This window comes from Odontesthes bonariensis, chromosome 8 (genome assembly GCF_027942865.1).
Source record: "Odontesthes bonariensis isolate fOdoBon6 chromosome 8, fOdoBon6.hap1, whole genome shotgun sequence".
NCBI classification, from domain to species: domain Eukaryota; kingdom Metazoa; phylum Chordata; class Actinopteri; order Atheriniformes; family Atherinopsidae; genus Odontesthes; species Odontesthes bonariensis.
Genome location: NC_134513.1, coordinates 19,431,757 through 19,457,599, shown reverse-complemented (window position 1 = coordinate 19,457,599; position 25,843 = coordinate 19,431,757). Strand labels below are relative to the sequence as shown.

Here is a 25,843-nt window from a genome sequence, read left to right as displayed (position 1 = left end):
ATCTCTCCTGTTAGTTCTCATCAGAACTCTGGCTGCAGGATTTTGGATCAACTGAAGGCTTTTCAGAGAATATGTGGGACAGCCCAATAATAAAGAATTACAGTAGTCCAATCTTGAAGTAACAAATGCATGGACTAGTTTTTTCTTTCAAATGAAAGCTTAATTTCTATGTACTGGTATCTAGATGTGATTTCACTCCAGATTTTATGAAGGGTCTGCAGAAAGTTTCAGCCGATCATCACAGAGCTGCTGTTCTATCATACCCAACTCCAGCGGGGAAATCTGGCAAAGCAGGCTCACATGTTCCCAGTTGTCAGTGAGCATGTTCATTCAATTCAAGCAAATTTCAAGCATTTCCAAAGGTCAATTTTCAGAAATTCCAGTACTGCATCATTGTGATAAATTGCATGTATTTAATGGTACTCAAAAATGGTAATTTTACTTCCACGTGATATTAAATTAGATGCTGTGCAATAAAGAACCACAATTATGTTTAGTGATATTCTACAGACAGGTGACAAATAAAAGGCAAACGCAAAAAAAAGCTGAAGTGTCATCTCTTAGTAAGCATACGTGGCATCCTTTATATTCTGTCTAAGCGGTTTGAAAAAACCACTTCAAAGTCAATTAACTGACTGTTGTAAATATGAATGATATAACAACAATAGTTTTAAAGAAGAAGGCATTTCAACACGTCCTTGAGACTTTTGGTGGGGGAAAAAATGCACGCAAGTCAAAACAAATAAATTTGCTAATATGAGTGCCCTTCATTGCTTACAAAACAACAACAATCAACACCCTCTGTAATTACAAAATGCTATTTGAAAACCAAACTACCGGAAACTCGAGTTTGTCCAAGTGTCCTTCATCTCCTTGAACAAAATTAGCAAAAATGAGATGGCAGAGAGGCAGTAACTCTGTCCTGGCTGTGACTGCACCAGCTTCTTGTTGACATGAATACAGCTGCGGAGCTTGAGGCTCTATTCAGTTTCTTTTTCTCAACATCAAACCATTAAGGCAGATATTGATAACCAGATCAGGGGATTTATTGTGGAAGCAGTGCAATTCAAGTTTCAAGTACTGAATCCAAAATGTTTAGGGACACAGCGTTGCTGATGTAATATACGACTATGCATTGACTGCTTTGATACAGTCAGTCTGAAATAAGCAAGACCTTCCCTGAAAACTATTTAGCAAAGGCCACAGGTTTCCCCGTTAACAGTACGCAAGTGTATAATGTGGCTGAGATTTTTTTCACAGGATGACTGAGGCCACATTTACACATAGCCGGGTATTTAGAGAAACGAATATTCCCCCCCTCTGTTTTCAATAATAACATCGTGCACAAAAAACTTGTCATTTACATCAACCCGCATGAATACGCCGTCAAGCGCCATAATAACTATGCCAAACCTATTGGCGGCAGTGTAGGGAAAGGAATAAAGCCATGCAAGCCAATCAAAATCCTCAGAATCGAGGACTTTCCTCATGTGAAGGAGGAGATAACGCGAGCAAATTATATCACAACAAAACTGAAGGCAATAAGAGGGAAATATAGACAGTCAGTGGATACTGGACGCAGGAGCGGCCACGGAAGAGTGGTGCTCCTCTATTTTGAACTGTGCGAGCAGGTTTGGGGTGGCAAATGCAATAAGGCCACAAACGTAAAAATTAGTAGAACTTTAACATCATCCATGATAATCCTGATCAGTAGCCAAACAAACTGTACACACAAGGCGCTCGCATGACGTTAAGCATTTTCTGGCGCATAATGTGACGTTTAAGAACCTAAAACGCCGTTTCTCCCAGTTGACACGGCAACACATAACCGGCGTTATCAGAAATCTCCACTTTGGCGGGTGGATTTAGAAAGAATCGTTTTCTGTGATTAAAAACGGGGTTTTGGTGGAAATGAGAGGCCAAACCGCAGGAAAATATCTGCGTCTTCCTATCGTGTAAACAGGGCCTCATAGTTCAAACACAGAACTATTAGTACAGAGCCATATATATATGTTTTTTTTTTCTCAGAAAGGGAAATAAACAGCTTACATCAAACATGTCAGGTCTAAGATTTTAAATCAGAGCTGGTTTAATTAGTGTTCAGGAATCAAATTCCAACATAATCCTTGTTTAAAAAAAAAAAAAAAAAAAAAAAGTCTGATCCTTAGAACAAAAACCTTTATAGTGAATATTTAGACTCAACCATGCACACTCACTCTCACTCCTAAGGACAATTTAGAGACACCAATTAACCTGACATGGCATGTTTTTTGGACAGTTGGGAGGAAGCTGGAGAACATGGAAACTCCACAGAGAAAGGCCACAACTGGGAATCAAACTTGCTGTGAGGCGATGGTGCTAACCACCACACCACTGTGCAGCCCTCAAAGTGAAACCTCATTAAAATGATCATTTACACTATAAAAGAAAATCACACAGGCAGGTTGAGACCAATCTTTTACTAGAAAACTGCAGTCTTTCCAGTGGGGGAAACCTACATAGCTTTCTCCCAGAACAGGTCTATGAATGCCCTCAGATAAGGAGATCAAACTTCTTTTTTATTTTGGCCTGCTGGTATCAGGTATTTTCTCATCATTTCCTACTGTGACTGGAGTTTTGATTCTTTGATACATCAACTTGCTCTGCACGTTTCCTTGAATCTTCTATTTCCCCGTTAGAACCAGCCGCTTTTAAAACAAACACAATCTCTCGACACACTGACAAGTGTAAAGATGGAACTGGCTTACAATCAAGTTTTCATTTAAGATTTTGTTTCCAAAAATAAAAAAAGAATAATGAATAAACCATCTGGAGTCTTACAAAAACTCTCCCCAGGGGGCTCAAAGCTCGTACGAGCCATTTATTCAATTTCATCTTTAATTCTGTGGAAAGTTGTCTTCTGCATGTTTTCACTGTAAAGCTCAGCTTTTGTGCAGAAATACAGAAAGAAGAAAAAAAAAATTAAAATCCATTTACACCCAACACAAGCCTCAAATCAACTGGAAGAACGTCGGCTACTGTCCAGGTTCCATGATTTTGAGCTAAACTTTCAGGAGTCACTCTACTACAGACGAAAGATAGGAAACATGTCTCTATTACTTCCACCTGAGCTGATCTGTAGAACTGAACTTTGAAATGATTCCGTTAAAAATCCCGTGACAGATCTCAGATCTGTGTGCAGACGTGGTGGATGGCAGCATGTGTTTCTGCACCGGCACACACATTGAAGCGGTAACCGTAAGGTCAGCGGTGGAGCAGCTGCCTCCTGCCACTGACCCGTGTCCACAGGCTGCGGGCGCTCTGAGCGATGGTCCCCCTGCGGGGCAGGCGGAGGCTCCTCAGAGGCTCCCTGATGCACCACAGCACCCCCGGCTCTGCAGGCTGCCGCAGCTGCTCCAGGGAAGCGTAGTTTATTCTTTGGAGCTGCTTGCTGTAGTAGTTCCTGAGGTCGCAGAGCTCCTCGGCTGCTGTGTCGGAGATGATGGAGGCCTGGGATGGAGAGCTGGCCACAGTGGGGGCGGGGCTGTCGCATGGAGAGTGCTCAGCTGCAGCAGCAGCATGAAAACAGGGTTTCCTCCTGACCCTCTGACAGCTGCAGGATTTGTTTTTGGAACAATGTTTATTGTGATGCGACCGTGTTCTCTGATTGTCACCAATACCCGCATTATATACTCTGTCAGTTTCAACATCCTCCTCCACCTCCTGTTGGGATATGACCGGACTCTCCACAGCTTCCTCCTTCTCTCCACATCCGTCAGGTAGCTGGGTTTCTGCTCCGTCTGTCTGGCCAACTGGCTTCAGCTCTCGTTTCCTGGACAGGTTCCTCTGTTCCTTAAAAGGTTTCGGTTTGGGTGGTGGGGGGCAGCTGTTCCTCTCAAAGGTCACAGTGACCTCCTCCTCGCTGGCTGTAACAGCCGACGTGTCCTGTAACCATGAAACTCGGCGTTAGTGAGGAGCAGCAGAAAAGCGAGGCACCAAATCAACACCCAGAGATGTGCAGACGAAGAGTCTGATCAGTCAAAGACTAGAAAACCACCCCGCTCAGTTGGGTTCCCTTTCAGGCCTTCTAAAGCAACTCGTAGCCTAAGCACAAGTGTTTGGCCTCCATCTCCATGTTGTCAGCGAGTGGAAAAGGACCAGTTAGAATGTGATGAAATGTTAGTGACAGTTGAAGCATGCTCCTTGCTCGTGGGCTGAGTGATGGGCTTGGGTGAGAAATCAAATTCTGCTACTGTCAGTCAGATGGAGTCATCTGCATTTATCAGAGCTGTCGCTTTAAGTTCAAATTCAGTTTCCAAATGCAAATATGGTGCAGTCAAATTCAGCAAACTAAGTGATTACTGATTGCATTTTGAATTGCCTTGTGTACAAATTGTGCTCTACAAATAAAATTGCCTTGCCTTGATGGCCACTTTTCTCATTTCAGACCATCTAATTTTATAAAAAGTCATTAGAAAATAGCTGCTTTAAACATCTGCTGATGGCAAGAATCGGTCAATAAATGACTCAGAACAGATATTCACACAGGGCAACTCGTGGATATTCACTGACATCCAGAATTTTCCAGAAAAGACTAACTGGTTTGAATCTGGATGTCCACTGACGGCCAGAATTGGTTCAAACAAAAGAAGAAGACATTAAGATTGATATTTTTATTTCTTTCTAATCTCAGTTGGCGACGAGAGAGAAAGAGAAAAAGACCGACATAAGTCAGCAATTGAGATTGGAACGAAAAGAAAATCTAAATGCTGTAAACAGCAGTGGATGTAATGTTCACATCAGCCTTTAGCTGCTTAACTTGCCTTTAGAAATGATTTTTTTTTTTTATTCAATATTCATTTTGGTTGTGCCCTGAAAAACCACTACAGAAGTCATAATGTAATGGGCAATGTAATCTATTTGTAGTCGAGTTTGAACTTCTCCACAAAAGCTGTAAACATTCTATGATAAAAAGTCAAATAAATAGTTCAGCTTTTTATGTAAACATTGTTAACTTACCAGGAAGATTTTAACATAAATAAGGCAACTAAATCCAGCAACAAGAGATTGTGGCGCTCTTAGTTTACTTTTCATCACCCAAACCGGTCACTTAGACTTATTATATGATGCCATGCTTATTATTTTACAAATTATAAAGCTTTAAACGCGATGTAAAATAAATGGATTCAGTGCTACATCGTCCTGCAACACTCAGCTTAAAGCACAGAATAAAAGAGTGGAAAGGGTCATGCCAACAGAAGTTATTTACAGAGTAAAGAATGATTGACTGTACTTTGCTGACTTGTCTTCTGGGTGGGGTGGGGTTGGATGGGGGGGCTAGGAAAGCTCTGTCTTGACTTTCTTGGACACATGGGAGTCTCCAGCGCTCTGACCTGACCTCTTTGGCTCTTTGGATTTGCCCTGGCCACTTGCAGCTTTTGCCTGCAGGTCATTAACAACAGCTTTTACCTGAAAGAGGTCAGAACTACATGGGGTGAAGGAAGGAAACAATCTGAGACAGGGCTGTACGTGACAGCATCCACCCATCTTTTCCCGGAGGAAACCACAGTCTCCTTCCTGAGGATCTCGGAACAACTCATCTGCATTCAGCGCAGCAAACGCAAGGCTAGCGATCAAACCGGCAGTTATCTCCACCATTGCTGAATTTATCAGAAGTAAATCCTCTGCTTCAACTCACAGAATAGGATTCAGAATATCGAAAGAGCCAATCATTACATCTGACTTGCTGGCAAAGCTCATGCTTCGAACTTACACGAAAACCACTGAAGTCATTTTAAAGAAAGTTAAAAGCGAGCAAACTTTGACGATCAACAATCAATTTTCAACCTCAAAGCCATTTAAAAACTTTTGTCTTTTGAATTATTAACTATGCAGCCCAATGCTGAAGCTCCCAAACCATTAAAAGCAAAGAATGTTTGGGTATATCAAATAGAATCCAAATAATTCATGAACCTGAACTGGTCAGCATTGCATAATTCATTAAAAACAGCTGTGCGGGTCCCTGTAGCAAAATTACACAATGCTACATTTGAGAAGAGCAGCAGAGAGATCTACAGAAACTGCAAAAAAAAAATGTAGTCAAGAGAGAGTACTAATGATAAGAGTCAGCAAATGTGTTCATGAGATGAGGATTACTGTTTTGTAAGTCACCACTGGGTGGATCAGCAGGTACAACAGATACAACAAAGTAACAACAAAATTGTACAATTCAATTGTCACTTACCTCGGTGGCTATTTTGATAGGCAATAACATTTTTAAATGACAGAGGAAAGACATACTGGCCAGTGGAGGAAGAAGAAACTAGTTAGAGAGACTTCACAAAGAGAACAGACAGGATTAAAGAAAATAATAAATTAAGCACAAGCACAAGAGATCCAGAAGAAAATGTTAACTGAGAGAAGAGTACGAGATCCGACAATGGATATATAGCCCTTTTTTTATATATATATAAAAATAAAAAAATCAGAACTATAATATTTTGACAGGGGTTGTAGATAAGGGCTGGGCAATAATAATCACAATTTTTATACATAGTACACCCTCGAGTATTAAATAAATCAAATACGAATTAGGTAGTTCTAAGTTGATTAAGTTGAAGAAAAGAGGATTAGTTAAATCTCCAAACTTACTATAAAGAGGACAGTCTAAAAAAATGATATTACCCAGTTCGAGCTGAAGACAGACGATACCAAATCCCATTCTGATTTTAACTCTTAAGAACGCAAGGTCTTGAGATTGATGACTCTAGTCCTTGGCTGGCTCAAGTGGATGAAAGTAAATTTCAAAGTGTTTGTATTTCAGTATGTTCTTTGGTGAGCCTGCAGGCAGAGACATGTGGCCAGCATGTACTCACCACAGCAGGTCCCGCCTGTGTTGTCCACATTTTCATGTGGAGTGCGTGGGTCTTGTTCTTCAGCAGGGGAGCTTTGCGGCCCAGTTTCACATAGAAGTAGGTGGTGTATGGAGTGAAGCTGAAATCCTCTCTGAATAAACACGTACAGACCAAACAAACTGCTTTTATTGACAAATGCAAATGAGAGTGATTCTGAATGCAGCAGATAAATGGGCCTGTGCCGGTTTGCTAAAGGACACAGGGTACCACTTTGAGCTTTATATGGATTTCAGCTAAAAATAAATATATATATAAATAAATAAACACACAGCCACATCGCCCAGCCTAAAGTCAAAGGCAAAATGTAAAAGCTCCTTCAAAATGTAAATTATTCTATGTTAAATAGTTAGCATTAGAAACGCATTTCTTATCCAATTATTCAACTAATTGCCGAAATAATCGATTACCAAAATAATTGTTTGCAGCAGCCCTAAAGTGCACAAAGATGGAGTCAAACTAAGTGTTTAATAATGTAAGATTGTCCAGTGCAGCTGTTGTCTGAGCTGCTTTGCCATTTATAGTAAATTTTTATAAATTGGTTGCTATCAGTCCCTCCTAGCTCGAGTTAACTGTCAAGCAATCAGCATTAAATTAACATGTAACGTCACCTCAGGCGCATATGCACCATTAGCTTTCAGAACAACTGAACGTCTGTGGCGTAGTGGGTACAGCAGGCGTCCCATGTGCTATGGGTACTATGGCTATAGTCCTCGCTGCAGCTGGCCCCGGTTTCGAGTCCCGCATCGGCCGGCCCTTTGCTGCGTGTTGTTCCCCCTCTCTCTGCCCCCTGCTTCCTGTCTCTCTACACTTTTCTATCTAATAAAGGCATAAAAATCCAAAAAAGAATTAAAGAAAAGAAAAATGACCTGCAGGGGCTTAGGGTGATGCAGACAGATGTCTCCATGAAAGTATAAAATGGGCTATCGGAGAGTATTAGATAGGCAGACTACACACAGGTCTCAGATATCCTTTCATGGAACCACCTCCTTAATCTACATCAGTCTGGCTCCGAGTTGGACCCTGATTAAATATATATATCCTCCTACAATGTGTTAAGACAATTAAAATGATGTTTCTTCTAATTAAAACATAAATAACTTCTGCAGATGCAATTTGATTAAAAGAAAAATGATATCCAATCAGCATTCAATACTTCGCATACAAGCACAATTGCTTGATTAGTGGTCTTCTACCCAATAATCCAGCCATTAAGTTGGTGGTAATAATCAACATGGCTCATTAGGGGAAAAGAACCATGTCTCTAGTATTTCTGACTAGGGCTGAGCAATTTTATCGATACTGCGATATATATCGATATTTCGTTTCCCGATAAAGTATCGATTTTTTTCCAGTCGCGAGTATCGATTTTTTTTTTTTTTTTTTAGGCGCAAGTATCGATTTTTATTTTTTACTTTTTAAAGCAAACTTTATTGAAAAGTCTGACGTTACAATTAGTGAAAACACAGAACATTAAGGTAAACACTGCCAGGGGGTCACATTATACAAAACAGTGATGAATTAGTTAATAAAAATGTTATAAAGTGCACAGCTCTCACGTTTGTGAAATGTTCATTTGTTTCTGTTTGTCTGGCTGTGTTGTCCTTCCGGTTCAAAAGGTTGGACGACAATTCATGTCAAATCACACTGTCCCTTTTTTTCCCCCAGAAAATGATGCAAGTGTATCGAATCGTATCAAATCGTTTCGAATTGTATTGTTGGCTGAATATCGTATCGTGAGATTAGTGTATCGTCACAGCCCCATTTCTGACATACAATGTGCCAGTTGGAAACAACCAGCAGATATCAGCAAACTGAAAAACACAAAAAGAACGAGTCACCTGAGGTATCCCTGCAGAAGCAAGCGGACTATCACAGCTTCGACCTGCGGCCGAGACATCGTTGTGGTCTGAATCATCTTCCTGCGCTTGGCGGGGCCTCTCCCCATCCAAGCCTCCACCAGCTTCAGTGGTGTCAGTCTCTCATCCATGGAGGTCGCCAGCTCCACAATCTGCACCACCTCCTTGGCATACTGAGTTATGTCCACATTAGTGTAGCCTGGAGAGGTAGGGAGCAGATGATCAGCAACTTAAATTCAGAAAATGGCCTACGTGGTACACTATTATTATCACTAATAATTATCACAGAGTGCAACGCAAAGGTAATCACCAGATATGGCATTTTTACTGTTTTGATTCCTCATGCAGATTAAATGGACCCATTTGGGGGTTTTATAGAAGCGGTCTACACCAAGTATTTCCTATTGGGGAGATCAAATTGAGAGAAAAAAATGCAAATGTATTAAGCCCCTTTGCTTTGAAGCCCTAAATTAGGATTTGCAGCTGCCAATTACCTCCTGAAGTCACATAATTAGTCAAATTAAGTTCACCTGTGTGCAATCTGAGTGTCACATGACTTCAGTATGTCCACACCTGCTGCTGCACACTGCAAATTTAGCGGTCTTCTAAGTTCACCGCGAGCCACACTGTGGCAAAGATAACTGATGATCTTGGCTACAACATCACAACTAATGTGTGCAGACTGTACGATGATGAACAGCATGGATCGCACCTGTCACAGTAATGTAAAGTTTTATGAGCTGAAAGTTTAAACAAAAAAAAAACACAGCTCTGTTTACTGTGGTTAAACAATGTGTTCACTGGTTTGCTCCTCACGTAGAATCTATTAATCCACTATATCTCTCCGTGCTGTGGCTTTTTTTTTTTTTTTTTTTTTTTTAAATCAAACAGTCAAGCTTTCTGCTACCATGATTCAACCAAATTTGCTTCTTGGTCTGAATTCCACAAGTAACGTTTTGGTAGTTTGGTAGCTTCCATCTACAAGTTTTTAGGTCCGTTTTGGTTGTTACACAATGGTGTCAGCGTCCTAGTGATCAACATTTAATATCCGTGCAATGTTCCTATTGGTTGACTTGGAGATGTAGGTCATGACATCAGTCACACAACAGGATGATCATCCTAAATTTCTGACAATGTCAAAAATTCTTCCATTACTTTCTTTGGTTGCAAGATCCATTTTAAAATCATTCTTGAAACCTATTTTACAGATTTAACTGCAATCAAAAATATCTCAAATAACACAGAGCACACCATAAAAAAAAAAAAACCTCCAAAACCACGACAAAAAGCCATGAACCAGGTGTAACAAAGAGGCTAAATGTAACCCTAAAGGAACTCTAAAGTGTCTGTCCACAGAACTGCGTGTAAACACATTAGACTGCACAAAGATGGTTTTTAATGGAAGTGTGGTCAAAAAATATTATTGCTTCAGGATAAAAGCAAAAAAGCCTGTTTGCAGTTCACAGAACACCATCCTCTCAGTGAAGTAACATACTGTAAACATACTGCTAAAGCAACATTGAATATCTTAGAATGGCCTAGTGAGAACCCAGATCTCAATCTGACTGACTGTGGATCTGTGGTGTGATTTACAGAGTGCTGAACAGAACCCATCCAGGAGATGGAGCACTTTGGCAAGATGCGTCAAAGCAGCTGTGACTGCAGCAGCTCGTGGGCTCCACCATGTACCAACTTTGCAGTGGTGAATACTTTGCATGTTTCACAATTAAAAATATTTTGCATTTCCAATTCTGTGCGATTCAAATGATGCAAATCCTTTAAGAATCTCTTATTTCCACGGGGCTACATAAAGTAGAAACAAAAATGCCAGATGGGTTGAATACCTTGCGAGGCACAGTACAGAATCCAAACCTTTTGCATGGCGGCAAGTATCACACATCTGGTTACAATCTTCATCGTCCCACACCTCATCAAAGTGAACAGCCATGAGAGAGCGCCGACACCTTCACACAGTACATGTGAGACTCGAGAGGCATTCAGGATGTGTTGTGTAAAGCAATGAGAGTACATCATTTCCCTTTGGGATAAATTAAGCTTTTTTTTAATCTTTTTTTAAATCTAATTTAATTACCTGTCAAGATTCTGGCAGTATTCAACCATCTGCAGCAGCTTCTGCTGACCAACGTTCTCCATTACCACCATGGTGCTGATCCTGAAGATATCAGCAAAGCCAAAATAGACGATGCAGTCTGCCGGGTGGTCGTCTCGGCCTCGAGACAAAAGACAGACCAAAATGATTATATTCTGCATACCTGCAACAAATGTTAAAAAAAAAACAAAACTGTTTTGCTGCACGCACCTGCGCGTCCACTCTCTTGGTAGTAGTTCTCGATGGATTTGCTGATGGTGTGGTGGATAACGAATCTCACATCAGGTTTGTCAATGCCCATGCCGAACGCCACTGTGGCTACCACCACCTGAAGAACAAACACACCAATGAACTGTAACATGCTGAAATATGACAACTAATAACTCCATTTTTAACCTGATTAACTGAAAAAAGGCTGTTTTAAACAACACCGGGCTTAAAGCACATTTTGGGCTTACTTCACATACTTTACGGGGAATTTATCAATCTGTTGGGAATGAACCCTAGAGACGCATGTATTCTTTTATGCGCATCCTCTTGGGCTGGGCGGTTCTTTTTGGTATTTTTGAAAATACTGGGTGTACTCTCAAGGATAACTATGGAGGATAAGATAGAGACACCTATTAACACCATGCGAATGAAGATGGTGGGTCCTGAGGGAGCAGACACTCATGATCAATACAAGGGTTGATTTGTAATGGTGTACGAGGTCATCGCCAGCAAACAAAGAGATCAAACCAAGGGGGAAGTGATAAAGAGAAGCCCCTTTGGTAATAAAAAGCAGAGCCCCGAGATACCAAGTCAGTCAACTTGATTCCCTGCATGTTTGGCCTATATTTGTGATATTGGCTAAATAAGTGCACCCTGCTCTTACCTTGGTCACTCGATTCTACATCTACCACTGATACAACTGGAGAGCTATTTTTTGAGTACTTTTGAACTTCGATGATTCTTGAAGTGCGGGCTGGCAGAGGCGACTTAGAGAAAATGTCCCACAGCAAATTCCTATGTAAAACAACTATTCAATTAATCAAGAGGAAAACCCAACTGTTTATTCAGATAAAACAAGACCTGGACACTGAGTGATAATGATCGCTTTTCAAAAAGGTCAGATTTTGGTCATAATAAAGTGGTAATTCCTACGTTTTGTACCGACGTATTCACACTAAACAGAAATGGTTTAACTCATTGAAATAATCTCATTAATCACAAAGGGAAGATACCAATCTTGAGCAAAAACCTCTAAAAACATACACCCGAGTGTTGAACCCGGTACCTGGATTTTGTTGGAGCTCCATTTGCGGTGAACCCGGGACTTGTCTGAAGGGTCCATGTTACCGTGGTAGGGATACGCCAGGATGTCTCTTTTCTGGAGTTCAGCTGCCACAGACTCCGCATCCTTTTGAGAGAACACATACACGATCCCTGTGGCACACACATCATATGCAGCGTGATCGCTCCGTGTACAAATATGTGCATCCATACCCTTTCTTCAGGTATCACTAAAGACCACATAATTAATGTTGGCCTTAATATGATCCAATAAAGTATGCTTGTGTTCTATTCTGGGATTTTCTTGTATATCAAAGTACCTGACTGGTCCTTGTATCTGGCCTTGATCAGTGAGGTAATATCACTTATCGATGCATCGTTGTCGGAGTCTTTAATGCGAACCTGGAAAAAACATTTCACAGCTTCAGTGAGTGTTTATAGAGGTACAGTGAATACATGTACATATGTATACATATATGATCCGTTTGCATATTAAAAAAACAACAACAAAAAAAAAAAAAACTCCACACTCGTCCTTCTTCAGAGTGTGTTAGGGTTATCTACCAAAGTAGTAATACCACTAGTTTGTCGACTGATCTGGAAGTCCAACAGGATCTTAACTAATACACTATTCCTGCCACTTGGTTATGGCGTTCCATGTATGACGTACCTACCTGCATCTTACACCCTGCTACTAGGTGCTGAGTCCGTGTCATGTGTGAACAAATATAACACATGACACTGATGCGCAATCAAGGGGCATCAGTCCCAGTTGAGTGAAGGTTTATTGTGCATTCAGGAGTTATAGTTTAGATCCCCTTTCTGTACCTCAACTCAGCAGCAAACTGAATTGTTATTAAAGGGATAGTTCACCTCTTTTGACATAAAGCTGAATGACCTCCCATATTAGCAATATCATTTATGAACATTGACTTACCCCCTGCTGCGTCCTGTGAGCCGAGTTCCAGCTGAGTTTTGGTGTTGACGAAGGTAGTCCGGCTAGTTTGCTAGGGTCCCGAAAATAAAGCGTCTTGCTTCTCAAAACAATATGCGTTCAAAAGAGTAATACATTTGCATCACAAAATCGTTCTCCAGAAAAAGTCAGACCTCACAATCGCTTGGCGCTATTTCTCTCTACCTTTGTATCACTGCGGGCTGTGTAAACTGTGCAGACCGAAGTGCAGACCGAGCAGTAAACACCGTAACAGGTGCGGCTATCGCTAGGTGGCTAAACGCATTGAGGTCTGACTTTTTTTGGTGAACGATTTTGACGCAAATGTATTACTCTTTTGAACGCATATTGTTTTGAGAAGCAAAACTCTTTATTTTTGTGGCCCCAGCCAACTAGCCAGACTACTTTCATCAACGCCAAAACGAGGCTGGAACTCGGCTCACAGGACGCAGCAGGGGGTAAGTCAATGTTCATAAATGATATTGCTATGGGATGTCATACAGCTTCATGTCAAAAGAGGCGAACTATCCCTTTAAGTTAAATGCCAGCAGATAAAAAAAAAAAAAAAAAAAAACAATCAGTCACAGGTAGATACAGCAAATGGCTCACACAAATCAAATATCATTGCATCTTTTAACTTCAATGTCATGCAAGTAGGTTTGGAGCAGTGCAGTGGAGCTGAAATACTGTGACAGGTGTTCACTGAGCATATGCCTATAACATAAAACAAAGACATTCAGTATGTATTTCTGTATGAAGCAGGTGGCTGAAAGGCAGGTGTGTGAGTGCAGTGGCCATGGTTACCTCGTAATAGAGACTGGTTCGATTAAAAGAGGCAGTGAGTGTGATTGGCTGTGTCACACATAGGATCTTCTCACAGTCCTTGAGGACACTGCTGGTTGCTGTGGCTGTGAGGCCGAGCAAAGGGACTTTGGGGAACTGCCTCTTCAGGATGCCCAGGAGCTTATAATCTGCACCAAATACACACAGATCAGTCCGATGACCTTTACTTCTTCCGCAAAAACGTGTATTAAAGCAAACAACAGTGTTGGATTCAAATAGTGCACTCGGTCTCAAACTCAGCACATACATAACTGAAAAACAGTGAGGCTCAAACATTCTAGTGTTTGTTTAAAAGGAACAAAAACACATTATTGGTTGGGGGACAACTTAAGAGGGATCCGATCTGACATCTACATTTGGTAACCCCCACCTGGTCGGAAGTCATGTCCCCACTGGCTGCAGCAGTGCACCTCATCCACAGCTATGCGACTGAGCAGGTCTGCTTTGTAGGCTTTCTCCAGACGAGACATTAGCAGCTTGCTCTTGGCAATCTTCTCAGGAGTTACATAAACCAGCTTGTGGGGAGCCTTTGGATCCGTCATTCCAGCCAAGACTGCCTTTGCATGCTCCTGTTATTGTGGAAAACAAAAGAAAAATTAGGTTCTTTTTTTTCTTCTTTTTTTCCCTCTCAGTTGACTACAACAGTGGACACTTGCAGAGCTTTAGAACTTTTATTGTTCTGTAGCTTTAGCTTTTCTTTAGCTCCATTTGTATTACTAAGAGAAAAATGGCTGCCAGTTATTACCTTGCTGCTGGACGCATTCAGCATGACTGCCGACACGTCAATGGACTTCAGGTACATGACCTGGTCCTCCATCAGAGACACGAGGGGTGTGACAACTAGTGTGAAACCTGGCACATGATTATAGGAGCACAGCTGAGTCTAGAAAGTGTGTACAGTACCAGTGAAAAGTTTGCACAGATTCATTTATGTCATATCAATGTCGATCTATTGTTGGTGAGATGTGACAGTATTCAACATGGGGAGAGCAGGGTTTTGTGGGATTCACCGTACCCTTGGAGTAGACTGCAGGCAGCTGGTAGCAGAGACTCTTTCCTCTTCCCGTAGGCATCACCAGGAACAGATCCCTTCCTGCCAGGGTGAGGTTGATAGCTCTCAGCTGCAGCGGTCTGAACTTGGAGAGCTGGAATGAGTCCTTCAGGTGCTGCTCCACCTCTCTGGACCACAGAAAATCTACCAGAGGGAGGTCGATGACAGGCCTTATTCCAGTTTTGTGCATGACAGCAAACCGGAATCCAAAAATGACTCATTTAATGCAGAGTTAGGCTTCATTTCAACAACTAGCTGCGTAGCCATGGCTGTCCCGTACCTGTCCCATCATAGCGCTGCATCTCCTCCTTGCTCATTACCGACTTAGCCCCTGATGACTTTGAGGAAGCTGAGGATGAAGAGGATGATGGATGTGCGGCATTGCAGGCATCCTCCAGCTGCTCCAGCAGCGCATTCTTCCTAGCAGTCAGCTCAGTCTGCTTTTCCAGGAGCTCTGCGAGCTGCAGCTCCACCAGCTCCAGCTCAGTCTCCACCGAGTCGAGCTCTGCCTGCACATCTGGACAGAAACACCAGCGAAGGGTCAGCGGACTGAAATAAGGGATCCGAGTTGATTTCAGAGGAGAGGAAACATAATCGAAACTCATTTCGGCCACTTGTATTCGCGATCTCGTTCTTTCGGTCACTACCCACAGCTCGTGACCATAGGTGAGGGTAGGAACATAGATTGAGCGGTAAATCGAGAGCTTGGCCTTCTGGCTCAGCTCCTTCTTCACCACGACGGGCCGGTGCAGAGCCCGCATCACTGCAGACGCCGCACCGATCCGCCTGTCAATCTCCTGTTCCATTCGTCCCTCACTCGTGAACAAGACCCCGAGATACTTGAACTCCTCCTCTTGGGGAAGGATCTCATTCCCATCCCATATTAGCAATATCATTTATGAACATTTTCTTACCCCCCTGCTGCGTCCTATGAGCCGAGTTCCAGCCTCGTTTTGGCGTTGACGAAGGTAGTCCGGCTAGTTGGCTAGGGTCCCGAAAGTAAAGCGTCTTGCTTCTCAAAACAACATGCGTTCAAAAGAGTAATACATTTGCATCACAAAATCGTTAGCCAGAAAAAGTCAGACCTCACAATCGCTTGGCGCTATTTTCTCTCCCTTCATATCAATGCGTTCAGCCAGCTAGCGATAGCCGCACCTGCTACGGTGTTTACTGCTCGGTCTGCACTTTGGTCTGCACAGTTTACACAGCCCGTAGTGATACGAAGGGAGAGAGAAATAGCGCCAAGCGATTGTGAGGTCTGACTTTTTCTGGAGGGACGATTTTGTGATGCAAATGTATTACTCTTTTGAACGCATATTGTTTTGAGAAGCAAGACGCTTTATTTTCGGGACCCCAGCCAACTAGCCGGACTACCTTCGTCAACGCCAAAACGAGGCTGGAACTCGGCTCATAGGACGCAGCAGGGGGTAAGTCAATGTTCATAAATGATATTACTAATATGGGATATCATACAGCTTCATGTCAAAAGAGGCAAACTATCCCTTTAAGTCTAACATAAAACAATGATAAAAAAAAAAACAGTGCTTCTGGAGACGCAAAGAAGAGACATACCTGTGATATAATAATTAAACTGTCAAATGCATTAAAAAAAGATACAAACTCTTGTTCATTTACTTTTCAAGTAGGATAACCAACAGCACTGCATTAGAGTATTTGGTCCTTGGTATGGGGACGAACTGATGCACCATGTTTTTGCATCCCAGATACACTTCAGTTGTCATTTGTTCTATTTGCAGCCAATTCATGTTCTACAACTCCACCAACATCATCTGCGATAGACTCCCACAGCATGATGCCACCATCCCCGTGTTTTACTATAGGCACAATATCTGCAAATGGTGAGCAGTGCCTGCTGTTTGCCAGATGCCGTGAATGCTGCCAAAAGAGTTCAGTTACTTTCTCTTCAGGCCAGCAAATCTCTTCCTCTCGCCTCGAGAACCCTTTAAATATTTCCAAACAAGCTGCCATTGTCCTTTCACTCTGAGTGGGTTCCAGGCACACTACCATAAACACTCGATTGTTGGAGAACTACTACGCTGGTTGGCTTACTGGACAGTGCTCATATCTATGAAGAAAACCTCCAAAGCTTTATCAGCTCCCTGAACAAGGTTCTTACTGCTTTGTTACTCGGCATGAATGGAGAGACAGACAGCTCAGAGGGCCAATTCATGATTGGGTCATTGAAAGGCAAGTTTAGTCAAAAGCACAGTACACAAAGCCACAAAAGGACTCCACAGATGCAGACGGTGTCTGCAGACGATACACAACTTTATGTGTCTCTGTCACTGCAGCCCAGCAGACGTACAGTGTCAGTGTCTGGAGGAAGTAAACACCTGGATGAGAGAGAATTTTCTACAATTAAATGAAGACAAAACTGAGATCATTCTGTTTGGTAGCAAAGAGAAGAGGGTCAGCGTTGGTAAATATCTTGAGACCCGGGACCTTACGATCACTGACCAAGTTCATCCAAACTCATCCATGAGTTCTATCCATGCATCCATCTCCAGTAGACTCGATTACTGTAATGCTCTTTTAACTGGACTTCCCAAAAAGAGCATTAAACATCTGCAGCTCATCCAGAACGCTGCTGCTCGAGTTTTAACCCGGACTAAGAGATCTGAACACATCACACCAGTTTTAAAATCTTTACACTGGCTTCCAGTCAGTCACAGAATAGATTTTAAAAGCCTGCTGATGGTTTACAAATCCCAGAAGGGTTTAGGCCCAAAATACATCTGTGATGTGTTCAGAGAATATAAACCCAGCAGAGCTCTTAGATCCAAGGACTCAGGTCAGCTGGTTCAGTCCAGAGTCCAGACTAAACATGGAGAAGCAGCATTTAGCTGTTATGCTGCCAACAAGTGGAACAAACTGCCAGTGGACATTAAACTTTCACCAAATGGAGACATTTTTAAATCCAGGTTAAAAACATTTCTTTTCTCACGTGTCAATGCATGAAATCTGCACGCTATCTTTTAACTTATCTGGACTGTTGCTTGTTTTTAAATTAAATTTAAATTATTTTATTTGTTTCTATTCATTTTATTTTATGTATTTTTAATGCTTCTTACACTCCCTGCTGCAATGCTTTTATTTTATGTAAAGCGCTTTGAATTGTTTTGTACATGAAATGTGCTATACAAATAAATTTGATTTAATTACTTTCTGGAGCGACTCGTGATAAAAGCTGAGTGTTTCTCTTTACACAAACACACAAAGTTGAAATTTCTATTTGATGTTAGTATGGTGCATTAACATCATTTTAAAAGGGCAAAGCGTGCAGCAAGTTCTCTCAGTGGACTCATGTCTCACACCTGCTTAGATCAGAGTCCTCTGTGGATCACACCTCTACAGCTTATGAGCTCCTTTCTTGTCTTTACACCCATCATCCCTGCGAAGGTGTGGCAGTGTTTTCTGCATTCGGATTTCTCTCCAATACAACACAACTGCAGGACCAGCCTGTGAACATCTCAGCAGGGTTCTGCTACATGGGCTTTAATTTAAGCTTTGCCCATAAAATGCACGCAAGGTTTGAGTGACTGAAATACTCACCATTAGTTCCACCACCAACATCCATGTTCTGCTGAATGGTTTGCTCAGAGAGAAGCCGATCTCCCACAGTGTGTTTCTCTGTATGACAGAAAAAAATGCCATTACTTTCAGTATGGCAAAAGACAAACTCCTCTTCTGGTTCTTTAATACAGAGGAATTCATATGCCAAGTATATACACCTTAGCAGGTCTGCCTCCACTACAGCTGTCTGTGTGCTCGGTATTCACTGACCTTTTGCAATTCACAAGTTTCTGCTTGTGTTACACCAAAAACTCTAATGTTCAGTTACATATTACAGCAGTTCCATCTAAACCGGTAAGAATAATAGAATTCAGTCATGGTGTAATTTTCTATAACACCCACTTCCTCCACAAATGAACAGGAAAACTACGACAGTTCAGGTTTTCTCTACTTATTTGGTACACCAGATTGTCTCTAAGGTACAAAATGTCACCCTTCTTTTCTGTTCCAGTAACATTAAACCTTAAACTAACTTCGCCTCAAAGACAACCAGGGCACACTTGGCCATATTTTTAACAAAAGCTAATTTGCAGGATATTTGCACCTGTTTCCGTTAACAGCAAGAGCTGATTATTACCGCTAACTAGCCTTTAGCTGCTGATGAGTATTTTATCCAACTCCACTTTCTCTAGCTAACATGAGCTAAGCTATGCTTCACGGGAAAACTTCCCCTTCCTATTGTGGGCCAAGTTAGATGAAATGTCTAACTTAATACTCTTTTTTTTTTTTTTTTAAAGGAAAGTAACATTTCTGCTCCTCCCTCCACTGACCCTTTTTGTTGATGAATCCACTTCAACGTTGCTATAGAGAAGTGCCTCCAGAGTTGACGGACCGCACCGGGGAAAGTCGGGAAATAAAGAGTAACGAGTGTATTAGTGAAATCTCTTCGCCCTTTATTTTATCTACCAGGCTGTCTGCAAATTCCATCCCCCTGCTAAAGGAATATCACAGATCATGGAAACAGGCTAATTTGGTGTAATTTAAAAATCAATTTTATACATTTAGTGTAAAACACATAACATGTAACGTCTGCTTTGAAACAAAAACACCGTCTTGTTACGGGTGAAAGTAATGGCTGCCTTACAGACCTTTCACAGGGTATAAAATATTTCTCTCAGCTGCATTTGATGCGTTCAAGAAATGTATTTAGCAGCGTATTGTGAAGTTTTTAAGACAGTTAGTATTTGTTGTTTTGATAAAATATATTTTATATGTATGTTCAGTGGGTTTGTTTCAAAGCCAGTTGTCGTGATAAATGACGAATTTTAGTCCTACTGAAAATGGCAAGCGCAATGAAAGCGTTGCTGCGTTGAATGTAACTTGGTGCTCTGTTCCGGAAGATGACACGCGGAGAAGGTGTGTTTCCGGAAGACGTGGCTGCTGATGTTGTGGCAGCTGTCATCCAAATTATCCTTAGAACCTTTAAAGCTTCGGCATAATTTAATAATTCGTCTCTGTTGGATCTCCAGTCGCAACATAACAAGATGATTTCGCTGACGGACTCCCAAAGTAAGACCTTCGTTGTTAGACTGTGTCTGTAGGTCGCTGCTGTCTCTGACTGACCGGTTTCACTGAGCTGCAGCTCCTGCTAACTAGCGGTTAACATCCAGTGTTAGCAGAGTTAGCTTTCATTTATTTCTTAAATGATCCTGTATATTATATAATAATTTACTCTGACCGCTTACCTTGTTAGAATTTAGCCTGTGACTGTCAGTTATCGCAATTTGATACAGGTTGCAACAACAACTTTTTAAGCTTTTTGTAAAATGAGAGTGAACAACGGAGGCACTCTGGGAGTGTGATTCATACTTTAAAAGCAAGTTTATCTCTACAGTTTATCGTAGAACACAATGACATACACAGGGAAATGACTGACGTGTGTGTGTGTGTGTGTGTGTGTGTGTGTGTGTGTGTGTGTGTGTGTGTGTGTGTGCGTGTGTGCGCGTGCGTGTGTGCGTGTGCGTGCGCGTGCGTGTGTCTCCTGCAGAGATTGGAATGGGATTAACGGGTTTCGGCGTGTTTTTCCTTTTCTTTGGGATGATCCTGTTCTTTGACAAGGCACTTCTGGCTATTGGAAATGTGAGTATTGATTAAAGTGATGGCAACGAGTAAAGCTGCGAGTTTTTTGCACCTGTAATTTCCTCCATGCTGATTACACTGATGCATTTATGTAAAAAAAATAGTCTTACAATCCGGCTCAATAATGCTCTATGTCCCACATTTCTCTCAGACCATGCAGGCTCTTTGTGTTTAAACAGCTGCATCATTCAGTTCATAGCCAGAAAAGATTCGAACTTAAGACATCTCATAACGTGATTCTTTAAGACCCACCATGTGATCTCACCTAAACATGATATTTAACAGGATGTTTTAACAGAGAAGAATGGCATCTCTTCCCCACAGATTTGTGTCACAATGATATCATCCATCAGTTAGTCATCCTAGATGAAGATAAGATGAGATGTAGATAAATACAGTCCTTTCACCCCTGAGCTTAAGGGTTTGTGTTTTTTACTATATTGGATCTCTCTTTAACCCCACACCACCCACTGTTTTCACCGCAGATCTTGTTTGTCGCTGGACTCTCCTTCGTCATCGGGCTGGAGAGGACTTTTCGCTTCTTCTTTCAGAAGCACAAGATGAAGGCCACCAGCTTCTTCCTCGGAGGAGTGCTTGTGGTGCTGATCGGCTGGCCTATCGTTGGAGTCGTGCTGGAGGTCTATGGCTTTTTCCTCTTGTTCAGGTATGAGGAAGTCGAGCTGGAAATCAGTGGCGGCCGATTGAACGTTGATGTGAATCCTCATATGCTATGAAATTTAGTTTTTGGCGAATCAGAATGTCAGGGTGAGAATTTATGTTGAATGTACTGAAGCTGGGCCTCAGCTTTAGAGCTAAAGTCCTCTTTAGGTCCATAAACCTACATAGGAAACCTGATTGATTAACCTTTTTTGTTAAGTTAAATTTCACATAAACTGCCACTAAAGAGCACATAAAACATTGCTGTCTTCTGTTATTTCCAGTTGAAAACTGAGCTCTTGAGCCGCAGTTGTATCTGTAAGGTTTCTTATTATTCCGTCTTATTCTTTGCAAAAGGTGCTCGAAAACTCTTGAAATTTTGCGAGCGCCATGTGCCAGTCGACGACATGAAAGAATCTAAACTTTATATTTTTGGGAGTCGCTCATTGACTCTGTAGCGCCCCCTACGATGCTTAAAAATGGTCCCCGCACTGGGGTTAGTTTCGTGTCGGACGACAAAATTTGGTACACTCATTCATCATGCCCAGATGCACAAAAAAGTCTCTTGCCGCCATGGTCCCACGTCCACAGGAAGGCGGCCATTTTGGATGGAAAGTGCGTTTTCGTGCCATTTTTGCCCGATTCCACGCCTTGCATATGATCGAACTCGTCCTACAGATTTAATGCTACAGACTTCAAACTTGGCCAGGTTACTCTTAAGAGATGGGGGGGGGGGGAATCATTGGGCAACTTTTTCAAAACGTAAAGGCCGTGGCCGTGGCGACGCCTCAAAGTTTGATGACTCGCCGTCACTCAACACAAAAAAATGAAGTCGCTTATAACTCCCACATACATTATCCAATCTGTCCCAAACTTCATACGCTGAATGCTGGACCCAGCCTGAACGCGTACATATTGTTATAGTGACATCTTCCTATAGCGCCACCTGCTGGTGGTTGGAAACGTCTTTTTTTTTTTTCCACACCTCGCATTTGATCGAACTCCTCCTACAGATTTAATGCTACAAGCTTCAAACTTGGCCAGGTTACTCTTAAGACATGGGGGAACAAATTCATGGGGAAACTTTTTCAAACCTCAAAGGGCGTGGGCGTGGCCTGGCGCATCTACATGATGTCAAACTGCATATCGTAGTTGCTTTCTATGTAGCCATGAGGAGGAGAGAGACTGGGTTTAAAGCACTCAGTCGGCTATGATTTGTTGGTTTCTGGTTGATGACTTCTTCGGGTGATTCACAGCGCCAGTTGCTGTGAATCACCCGAAGAAGTCAGAAGTTTTTCTGATTCCTGTGTTTGCCGCATCTTTCATGTTCAGTGCAGTAGTGATGGGAGCTGCAGGGACAGTGCTAACCACCCTGCGGCCCATTGCTGAGCGTGTTCACACTTTGTTTTCCAATTATCTTCTCCTGTCTTTGTCCTCCTCTGTCACACTGTCACCGTACGCAGGGGCTTCTTCCCAGTGGTTGTAGGCTTCATCAGAAGAATACCAGTACTAGGCTCCATCCTCAACCTGCCTTTCATCAGTGCAGTGAGTATCGTTGCAGCAGCCCTGCAGATCCGTCTGCTACGTTGATACGCAGCATGGCTCTTTTTCTTGTTCATTAATCATCCAGTTCCAACACCTCAACCACAACAGATCCAATGGTTACCCTGCCTTTCACTTCACAGGCAGGTTATTAACACAACAGGGTCAGTTGACAAGGGCTGGTTTCCCACTTTCAGCCCGCTAAGTGGGACGTAGCTACAGATGAAACGGACAGGAACAAAAACTCAGGAAGGAGGGAAGCAATTTTTAAGATGTAAATGGTGTCAGGGTCAGCTGGTCTCCAGCTCCAGAATTGAACACATACGAGGCATAGTACGCATATCTCAGTTGTGTGGTTAATGAATATGCTCTGACTGTGTCTGTGTTGAGGTGAAAATGTCTCTGTCTTTTTTTTTTTTTTTTTTGTATTGTTTTAAAGCCTTCGTAAGGCTCTGAGGACAATCAGCAGTAGTGGTCAGTCGCTGCCGATTTTCCCGCGCATGCTAACACATCTCAAGCTTGACAATCAGAGAACGTCTCATCACAGAAAGGAAACGCATGCAGCTCCAGTTGGAAGTTTGAATACACTCATTATGGACATGAATTCAATTCAATTAATTTTTTATTTATATAGCGCCAAATAATGTCAACGATCCAACCAAATTTTTGTCAGTGGTTTGTTCCTGGCTCTGGTTGTGTTTCAGAACCTCTTTGTCGAATGTCAACGTGAGAAAAACCACAGTAAAAATAAAACCTGTGCAGCTTAAAGGGATAGTTCGCCTCTTTTGACATGAAGCTGTATGACATCCCATATTAGCAATATAATTTATGAACATTGACTTACCCCCTGCTGCGTCCTGTGAGCCGAGTTCCAGCCTCGTTTTGGTGTTGACAAAGGTAGTCCGACTGGTTGGCTGGGGCCACAAAAATAAAGCGTTTTGCTTCTCAAAACAATATGCATTCAAAAGAGTAATACATTTGCATCGTTCATCCAGAAAAAGTCAGACCTCACAATCGCTTGGCGCTATTTTCTCTCCCTTCATATCAATGCGTTCAGCCACCTAGCGATAGCCGCACCTGTTACGGTGTTTACTGCTCGGTCTGCACTTCGGTCTGCACAGTTTACACAGCCCGTAGTGATACGAAGGGAGAGAAAATAGCGCCAAGCGATGTGAGGTCCGACTTTTTCTGGCTAACGATTTTGTGATGCAAATGTATTACTCTTTTGAACGCATATTGTTTTGAGAAGCAAGACGCTTTATTTTCGGGACCCCAGCCAACTAGCCGGACTACCTTCGTCAACGCCAAAACTCGGCTGGAACTCGGCTCACAGGATGCAGCAGGGGGTAAGTCAATGTTCATAAATGATATTGCTAATATGGGATGTCATACAGCTTCATGTCAAAAGAGGCGAACTATCCCTTTAAAGAAATGATGGCAGGTTCAGTGTTGCCATTCATGTCCATGGTTAGAGAGTCAAGTTCTCATCTGAATTCTGAACTGTGTTTCAATTTCTTTAGCAGGTTGTCTTTTGTCACTTTTGTCCTCATTAATTGACTTTCAGGGCACACACCACAGATGCGTTGGGAGCTGAAACAAAATGTCAGAATGCCATTAAGTGTATATGTTGCAATAGAATTGCTTAAAAAAACTTAAAATTTTAGAAAATGGGGCGGTCTGTGGCGTAGTGTGTACAACAGGCGCCCCATGTACAGAGGCTATAGTCCTCACTGCAGCTGGCCCCGGTTCGAATCCTGCATCGGACGGCCCTGTGCTGCGTGTTATTCCCCCTCTCTCTGCCCCCTGCTCCCTGTCTCTCTCCACTGTCCTATACAATAAAGGCATAAAAAGCCCCAAAAATTTAAAAGGAACAAAAAAAAAAAAAAAAGAAAAAGAAAATGCCCATAATGCTGTTCCCTGTGGTGCGTCTCCTCCAGTCGTGCACGCTTCCTCCAGACACGCCGCTGAGTAACATCCAATCAGCTCAGTCCAGTTTAACCACAGTAACTCTTTGTATGTGAATGAAAGCTCCCACATCCGTATGTCCATCATGATCAACACCCGGAGGCTGAGCCACAACCAGCTGATGCTTTTCTTCTCTCTTCTTTTTCAGTACGCCGACAGAGTGGGCGAGAGCAACACCATGGTATAACAGTGACTTTTTGTACCCAGGATAGTCCAGCAGGTTTTTTTATTAATGTCCCATGGCGCTGCTTTCAGGCGGTGGTTAAATGTTCCGATATTCCCCCCTCCAGCAGGCAAAGACTGTTTTTGTACCATCTGTGCTGTCTCTGGTCTGCTGCGCCACTCAAAGGTCCATCAGTGTTGCATTACCCGTCTGTCTCTAAAGGATGGACTTACTAAGGTCTCTACAATAAATATTTCTGATGCTATTGATCCCTTCCCTTCACTGTTGACTGCATCCTGCATGAAAATGAAGGATGGAGGACTCATCGAGGCCTATCGACTCTGTCTACGCGACCATTTTCGTTTGTTGGAACTAACAGACACGAGTGCCCACCCTCCACCGGGATAGGAAGTGGGCCCTCCGTTTGCCATGTTACATTGCTGTGCCTGTGCTTTAACTTTATTTGGACAAAGTTCAGCATTTTGTCTCTTTGTAGCTGTTCTACGACACTTAGTTTACTTCTGTCTCGCAGCTATTTGAGCATCATGTACACCTATCGTGGTATTTCCTTTGTCACATGTCATCTCTGGTTATGGTTTGCTAGAAATGCTTCAGTATAAATTATTTTTTAAGTGATCAGTGACTTGACTTCATTTATGGTGAGGTGCTATGGGAGCACACAAGTATTTATTATTTTTCCACCCAAACTATAAAATGTGTGTCCTATTTTAGTCGGGTCACGGAAAGTGGTGTCAGCTACTTCAGGATGCCGCTGAATCGGGTGCTAAGAGCTTTGCGATAAACAACTCTATCAGAAGATCAGCAGGGAGCCGGCCGAGTGACTTTTTTTTTTTAAAAAACCCAGT

General features: G+C 42.3%; 2 protein-coding genes across 4 annotated transcripts; one reads left to right on the top strand and one right to left on the bottom strand.

The window, feature by feature from the left end:
- Positions 1-2,250: 2,250 nt before the first annotated feature.
- Positions 2,251-19,499, bottom strand: recql (RecQ helicase-like). Of its 2 annotated transcripts, XM_075472016.1 has the most exons (16): positions 19,342-19,499; positions 18,551-18,628; positions 15,258-15,494; positions 14,942-15,121; positions 14,672-14,778; positions 14,297-14,495; positions 13,888-14,054; positions 12,452-12,533; positions 12,136-12,284; positions 11,070-11,187; positions 10,842-10,980; positions 10,622-10,713; positions 8,732-8,948; positions 6,855-6,984; positions 5,273-5,421; positions 3,834-3,924 (listed from the first exon to the last, which is right to left on the bottom strand). In XM_075472016.1, the coding sequence occupies exons 2-15, from the start codon at positions 18,573-18,575 to the stop codon at positions 5,317-5,319; spliced, it is 1,947 nt and encodes a 648-aa protein (XP_075328131.1). In that variant the 5' UTR covers positions 18,576-18,628; positions 19,342-19,499; the 3' UTR covers positions 3,834-3,924; positions 5,273-5,316. The 2 variants fall into 2 exon arrangements, with proteins under 2 accessions (XP_075328130.1, XP_075328131.1); XM_075472015.1 differs by lacking the exon at positions 5,273-5,421 and having other exon boundaries at positions 2,251-3,924.
- A 422-nt stretch (positions 19,500-19,921) lies between these two features.
- golt1ba (golgi transport 1Ba) lies at positions 19,922-25,613 on the top strand. Of its 2 annotated transcripts, XM_075472556.1 has the most exons (6): positions 19,922-20,080; positions 20,559-20,650; positions 21,136-21,314; positions 22,771-22,852; positions 23,289-23,323; positions 24,963-25,613. In XM_075472556.1, exons 1-5 carry the CDS (start codon positions 20,056-20,058, stop codon positions 23,295-23,297), a joined length of 387 nt encoding a protein of 128 aa, XP_075328671.1. In that variant the 5' UTR covers positions 19,922-20,055; the 3' UTR covers positions 23,298-23,323; positions 24,963-25,613. The 2 variants fall into 2 exon arrangements, with proteins under 2 accessions (XP_075328671.1, XP_075328670.1); XM_075472555.1 differs by lacking the exon at positions 23,289-23,323.
- Positions 25,614-25,843: the final 230 nt, after the last annotated feature.